This window comes from Mytilus trossulus, chromosome 12 (genome assembly GCF_036588685.1).
Source record: "Mytilus trossulus isolate FHL-02 chromosome 12, PNRI_Mtr1.1.1.hap1, whole genome shotgun sequence".
Lineage (NCBI taxonomy): Eukaryota > Metazoa > Mollusca > Bivalvia > Mytilida > Mytilidae > Mytilus > Mytilus trossulus.
In genome coordinates, this window is record NC_086384.1 from 4,691,289 (window position 1) to 4,698,995 (window position 7,707).

Consider the following 7,707-nt stretch of genomic DNA (forward strand, 5'->3'; position numbering starts at 1 on the left):
GTCCGAGGAAAGATTGATACAGCTTGGTTCTTCTTCTGAACAGGTACATTCTACTCGACTCAAGGACAAGCCATTGCAAAAGATGCCAGAATTAGAAGTACACACAAAGAGCAGAGATGTACTTTTTATGTTTGAAAAAGATATAGGACCAGCTATAGCGTTTGCTTTTGATTATAATGACATCATGCATATGGCAAAGACGGCCGAAATGATTCGCTGCCCATTAGCTACTTTTTCTGGATCCTTGGTCTCTGAAGATATCGATGATAGCATACCCCCTCCATTGTTACAGTTGGTGAAAATGATAGAAAATGGACCTGATATCAAATCACGGTTAGACAAACGTTTCTACAAAGTCTGACTTAGCCTTGGTCAAACTTTTAATGTTCAATTATCACCCATGGCTGATCGTGAGACACCATTTTGTGTGTATCTTGGACTGTTACTCTTTGCAAATGAATACGGTGAAAACCAATTCGTTGTTATGTTCGGTGGATTACATATTGAGATGGCATGTTTTAAGGTTTTGGGTGATCTATTGCGGGATAGCGGTTGGATAGAGGCTTTATCAGAGGCATATGTTGCATCCTCTGGGATTGCAGAATCGTTCTTGTCAAGTTCTAATACTCCTAAAACTAGACTAGCACATAAAGTAACCGCATGTGTATTGTTTGATTTACTGATGTCTGCTTATGAATCTTCTAATAACGAAGATCCTAATGAATCAATAGAATATGACAATTTTATACAATGGTGTGAAGATAGAAAAGTAGATAGACCTCATTTTGAGTTTTGGTATTCGGTTCTTGAAACTCAGCTATTGGTTTTTTCCTTCATTCGATCATTACGAGAAGCGGATTTGAGCTTTATAAACAAACGTTGTCTTCCTTGATCCCATACTTTTTTGGACTTGATCATATCAACTATGCTAGATGGCTTCCTATTCATCTTCATTAGAAACCAAAAAAACCCAGATATTTACATAGAATTTATTAAAGGGTATTTCACTGTTAAAAAATCAAATCGTGTTTTCTCAAACATGGCGATAGACCAAGTTCATGAACAGAATAACGCTATTGTTAAAGGTGATGGTGGTGCTGTAGGGCTGACCGAGGATCCCGCCGCTTTGACTGATAATTCAGTTCGAGGAATATTTGTCTAGAAGAAAGAACACAGATGATAGACATCATGACAATTCTATGTCTATGCTAAAAGATTTTATTGACAAAGTGAGAATTCTTGAGACTGCCATGAATAATTATGGAAATCCTTTTTTTTTTAGGATTCTGAAGATATTTACAAGATAGACTGTTAAGATATTGTACAAGCAGGTACAAGGAAACTGTCACAAATTAAACAAATTGGATGCAATCAGTATGCTGACTTTAGAAACAGACTGCAGAACACGGCAAGCATCTATCAGCCTATTAAGAAAAATAAGTTTCTGTTGTTCAGTCGCCAACCAAAGAAAAGTTCATATGAAACAAAAAGCAAGCTCGACCTCGCCCGATAAGACTGCAGTTTGTTTTCAAGGCTTTTCATGTCCTGTCAAAGCAGACAATGCGACTTGGAAGAGTTTTTCAGCCACGAAAATCAGAAATTTCCTCCATCTTTGTCTCAAAGTGGAAAAATCAATCTTGGCGTGAAATCACAGCTAATGAAAATCCTAGAAGCTAAGGGAAATTTACCAAAAAGGGAACTTGAGACAGACATGGTAGTTGTTGATGGTGCAGCTATGGTCAATTCAAGACCACCGCGTGGAACATACACTTTTGATGAATATGCAAAAGATGTAATTTTGCCGTACATTATCCACCTTGCTTCAAAACATACCAGAGTGGGTGTTATCTATGATATTAACATAGAAAACAGTCTTAAAGCACAAACACGTAAAGCGAGGGGAGCTGGATCCAGGAGGAAAGTTGTCGGTCCCAGTTAGACTCCGAAAGCTTGGTCAAGCTTTCTTCGAGTGGACGAAAACAAAACGGAATTGTTTTATTTCCTTGCCGACAAAATTTGCTCGATTCAATCTGACAAAATTATCTTTTTGACAAAAGTCGAAATTGTTATGACAAATTATGATGATGACCATGATGATCTCAGTCCGTGTAATCATGAGGGAGCAGACACAAGGATATTTTTTCATATCAAAAGTGCCGCTGAAAAAGAATGTAAGTCTTCACTGATAATCAGCTCAGACACTAATGTAGTGGTTTTGGCGGTGTCTCTTTTCAAAACACTTCAAATAGAAAAACTTTGGGTTGCCTTTGGAAAAGGAAAAGACCTGAGATGGCTTCTGATTCACGGAATAAGTCATGCTCTTGGTCCTAAATCAGAAGCTTTGCCATTTTTTGATGCTTTTACTGGATGTGACACGGTCTCCGCTTTTCATGGGAAGGGGAAAAAATCGGCATGGCAGACGTGGGAAATATTTGATGAGGTAACCGAGGTTTTTGAACGATTAAGTAAAAAAACCTGAATTGTTCAGTGACGCTGATATGGAATTGATAGAGGCATTTGTTGTGGTTATGTATGACAGAACTACGACAACATTTGACATCCACGAATCCAGACTTGAAGTGTTTGCACGCAAACAGAGACAGTATGATACCATTCCACCATGGCACTAGAGCTGCGTGGCGATGTATGGGGACAGGCAGTCATACATGATCAACATCTACCTACTCCTGGTGATTTGGGATGGGTTAAGTAGAACGCAGATGGAATGTGGATTCCTAATTGGACACAATTAGCAGCAATTGCTGCATCTTGTCAGGAGTTTCACAAATGTGCCTGCAAAAAAACTTGTTCTGGTAGATGTAAGTGTTACAAAGCTGGCTTGACCTGTACAGCATTGTGTTCATGTAGCTGTTAAAACGGAATACATCGGAAAATATCGTAGATTATTACACTGATCAATCCTCCAGTATATCTAACATAATTATCGATATACATACCAAACGGACATTTTTATCATATATCTATACCACTATTATTTCACTCGAGTGTACGAACTTTTCCGACCCAAACCGGAAGTGGTGATTTTTTTTTACAATTGTTGTCTGTTTGACATATTTTCATATCATTTTATTGTATTTAAAATATTTTTTATGACATATATAGCGTTGAAAATGGTTAGGACAGTTTTTCAATGTCAAAGATTGAGCAAAATGATGTCAATTTTGAATTCAAGATGGCCGCCGTGAAAAAATCGAAAACATGTTGGCTACCCCTCTAATATGATAAAGTACTTCCTAATGAACGTCTATGCCAAATCCCTTGCTTGTATCACAATTTGCATGATTTTGTCAAATTTCGGTACTAAGCCGCCCCACTATAAAGAAGACAAGACATTTTAGTGTGTGCACTCTTGTTCTTTAAATGGGACAATATGCGTTATAGATTCTTCACAGGCGGCAATGTTAACATTTTTTTCTGTTGTTCAGGCCATATTGTAAACTTGGATATATATATGATGGCTCATTTGAAGCTGAAACACTTGCACATGTGTGGTGTGATTTTCGAGGTGTCAATTGTGATTCTTGTTCCCGTCAAATGCCCAACCCCTAAAAGATAGTGAAAAATGTCACTCACCTCGGGGAAATAATCCCAAAATTCTGACCATAAAAATTATAAAAAAATATGTCCTTTGTAATTATTTGTTCAGGTTTATTTTTTTATACCTTTTTATCTTACCTGGCCCGAAGGGCCAAGTGAGCTTTTGTCATCACTTTGTGTCTATCAACGTTAACTTTTTTGTCTTCTCTGTACCTATGTATTTGGTGATGAGAATAAAGATATATATATATATATACAAAAATCTTCTCCTCTGAAACTTTAAAAATGTGTCCGGTGACCTGGCCAACCAACCACTTTTCCAAAATGGCCACCATGGCTAAAAATAGAACATAGGGGTAAAATGTAGATTTTGGCTTATATCTCTGAAACCAAAGCATTTAGAGCAAATTTTACAAGTTAACAATTTGTTTATCAGGTCAACCCCTATCTGCCCTGAAATTTTCAGATGAATCGGAGAACCTGTTGTTGGGTTGCCGCCCCTAAATTGGTAATTTTAAGGAAATTTAGGCGTTTTTGGTTGTTATCTTGAATATTATTGAAGATAGAGATAAACTATGAACAGCAATAATGTTCAGCAAAGTAAGAGCTATAAATAAGTCAACTTGACCAAAGTGGTCAATTGACCCCTTAAGGAGTTATTGTCCTTTATAGTAATTTTTTTTAGAATTTTTTACAAAATATTTTCCTCTGTCATCTGGGACAATTTCATTATAGATAGAGATAATTGTAATCAGCAAGAATGTTCAGTAAAGTAAAACCTACAAACACATGTACATCATCAACACCAAAACACAATTTTGTCATGAATCCATGTGTCCTTGTTTAATATGCACATATGCCAAGGTGAGCGACACAGGCTCTTTAGAGCCACTAGTTTTACATCACATCAGCTCTGAGACTACTGTAACAGTCCAGACTAAAGTAAAGTATTTTCATAAACAAACATCGAATTATCTCACAGAATCACCTATCACATACTTTTTAGAATGACGAATGTGTGGATGACTAAATGAAGTTATCGCCTAATAGTATTTATTTATAAACTGACCGAAGTCTGGATTACTTTTATTTCTAAAAAAAAAATTAATATATATAACATAATTTTTGTTCACTGATCGATTGTGTATTTATATATAGAGAATGACGAATGAATGGATGATGTTTATTTGTCATATTGATAGCTTGATATTAGGGTCACCTTAATCAAGGCTGAATAGTCTCACCCTATTTCCCCTTAGTGACATGTAATGATTCGGACTGGTCATTGTTATTGAATCTTACAGATTTTAATTGGATAAAGTTATACAAATTTATTCATTAAGAAATAAGTCTTTCATGCCATGCTCTATGCTCATTTTAACATGGGTGATTTAACCATTGTATTCCCATATCATCAACCATCATTACAGTAAAGTGCAGTAAGACGCCCAGTCGTGTGTAGACTCGCTTATTTCTGGTCTTTGGTCTAAAAAGTATTCCGACGGAGGATTGTGTAAAACTTGTTTCCATTTTGGATAACTTATTTCTGGATTTGATTTGACGTTGCTGAAATCATACTCCTTATATCCACACAACTCTTGAACTCCATCTGTTGCTGCAAAACCATACATTTTTTCCGGAAATACTATGTTTTTGGTTTGTTCACTCGGAGCACTTGATCCTTGAATATCAACACGGACGTCTTGTGATGGCCAATGAGAAATCATGGCAGCACTTTTGTACACAGCTTGTCTTTTCTCTAAATCGCTTGTATTAGCCCAACAAGCCGGTGTCATACAGACTAAAACCGTAAATCGCCAACGACCGGGATTTTTTCTACCCTTTACTGGCCTTGCATTGGCATGGATCAATCTAGAATCCCACACAACCATGCCACCTTTAGGAACGGCAACTCTTAGTAGTTCACATCCCTTAGATTTAAACCACTCTAAATTATTTGCACTAATATTAAAAAAATTATGGCGGGCACTCTCTTCGGCAACTTTCTTATCACTGGCGTAGAATTCATCTAGAAATTTGTGTGATTTCTTTAGAACATAGAATGTCCAATCATCTTCCTCAGCCGCCTCCAGATAAACGCCTCCCTGATAAGCATGGAGTCCAAACTTCTCTGCACCTTGATCACAGTGGAGCCAATGCTTTCCCTCAACTGCAAATTCCTCCTCTCCTTCCTCTGGTGGCCGACCTATTGCCACAGTTTCAATACTGGATAATAATCTTGGGGTTTTCCATATCTCTTCATACACTGGTTTAACAGCTAGCCGAACCTTCCATGTTGGTTCTAAGTTTCCTGCATTATAACCTCTTATTAGGGAATTTAAAGATTTGGGCCACTCGCCTGGACCTCGGAATTGTTGTAGCCATGTTTTGTATTCTCCAATCCTTTTGTTGCACTCTTCCTCTGTCAGAACGTTCTCGATAACGACGAAACCGTTCTGAGCTAGCTCTGTTCTATGTCGATCAGTTAGCATCTATAGAAATAGAAAGAAAAATGAATCGGGTCAATGTCAATTTTTTTACAAAGTTTATCAATACACCTGTACCAAGTCAGAAATATGGCAGTTCTTGTCCATTCGTTTTTGATGTGTTTTGTCATTTCATTGTGCCATGTGATAAGAGACTTTTCGATTTGATTTTCCTCTGAGTTCAGTATTTTTTGTGATTTTACTTTTTTTTTTATAAACGTTTGCAATTCTAACAATGTGTATTTGCACCGAAATGGATATGGTAACACTAAATATTTTCTATCGTGCATAAAGGGAAAGTCTAAGAGTGAGCCACGTTCCTCTCCTCCAACCATAGGCTGCCTCTTACTTCATTTGCCAATAAAAAAAACTTTGCGTTATAAAACAAAGCTAGCAAAAGAAATAATTGTCGTAAAAAGTTATATGTCGAAGAGAACTGAAGAAATAAAGAAGTTAGAGTTTACCGTTTTTCTTGGTTGTAGTATTCTGTGTTTGCCATTTGATATGAATAGTCTTATATAGACGTCTATTTATTTTTATCGAACACAGTTTAGAAATTCCTCCGTGGGAAATTAAAAAGATATTCAGATTGAACTATAGACTGAGATAAGTACGTGACTTGTACGTACTATTACGTCCTCTTCCTTGTTTAGGTACAGGTGTTTTCAAAATTTAAAACATTTATGTCATTTATATATTTTTTATTATTTGAATGTCCTTTAATTTAATCAAATCAATCAAATCAAATAATTTTATTGGTGTAATTCCTATACAGAAATGATACCAGTCGACATTTACAAAATACAAATACAAATATAAACAAACAAACAAACAACAACATATTTTCTCAATGATAAGAGATACATCCGAGAGATACATATTTTACATATACGAGGCCCCTCATGGGGGGGGGGGGGGTCCTAGTAATCACATAATCACAATTTTTTTGCCAATATAATCACATAATCATTAAATATTTGCTTATCTTTAGTAATCAAATAATCATATACTAAAAATACAGTCCTAGGTAATTAAATAATCATGAAATATTTTGCTTAATAATCAAATAATCATTAAAAAAACGGCCAAGTAATCACATAATCAAAAACCCCATGAGGGCCCTCATTATTTGACTGTCCTTTAATTTAATCAAATCAAATAATTTTAATTGGTGTAAATTCCTATACAGAAATGATACCAGTCGACATTTACAAAATACAAATATAAACAAACAAACAAACAACAACATATTTTCTCAATGATAAGAGATACATATTTTATATACACATTCGATATCATACCTTGAATAGATGATAATAATTTTCTTACAAACGTTGTTTTTCTTCTTCAACTAATTAATGGAGTAATATAAAAACTTCAGCCTGGATAGAATCGACCCGTGTATCAATTTATAAATAAATATTACCCAGACATTCGTCATTCTATAAATAAATACATGGTTTAATATATATAGATTTTAAATTCAATAAAAAGTCATACAGGCATTCGTCATTCGTTATCCATAAGTGTGTGAAAAGAGATTGTGTAAAGGAATACCAAGGTCCATTGAAAAAAAAACACTTTATGACGATATCATTGAACCAATCAGAACATGCAGAATAAAACTTTTTGCAGGGTTTTAGGAAATGATTTTTCTGTATAT

General features: G+C 35.5%; 1 protein-coding gene across 2 annotated transcripts; it reads right to left on the reverse strand.

Annotated features, from left to right (window-relative positions):
* Window positions 1-4,727: 4,727 nt before the first annotated feature.
* Window positions 4,728-7,487, reverse strand: LOC134692932 (uncharacterized). 2 transcript variants are annotated; one of them, XM_063553571.1, is made up of 2 exons: window positions 7,346-7,487; window positions 4,728-6,050 (listed from the first exon to the last, which is right to left on the reverse strand). In XM_063553571.1, the coding sequence occupies exon 2, from the start codon at window positions 6,048-6,050 to the stop codon at window positions 4,983-4,985; it is 1,068 nt and encodes a 355-aa protein (XP_063409641.1). In that variant the 5' UTR covers window positions 7,346-7,487; the 3' UTR covers window positions 4,728-4,982. The 2 variants fall into 2 exon arrangements, with proteins under 2 accessions (XP_063409641.1, XP_063409642.1); XM_063553572.1 differs by lacking the exon at window positions 7,346-7,487 and adding an exon at window positions 6,509-6,684.
* Window positions 7,488-7,707: the final 220 nt, after the last annotated feature.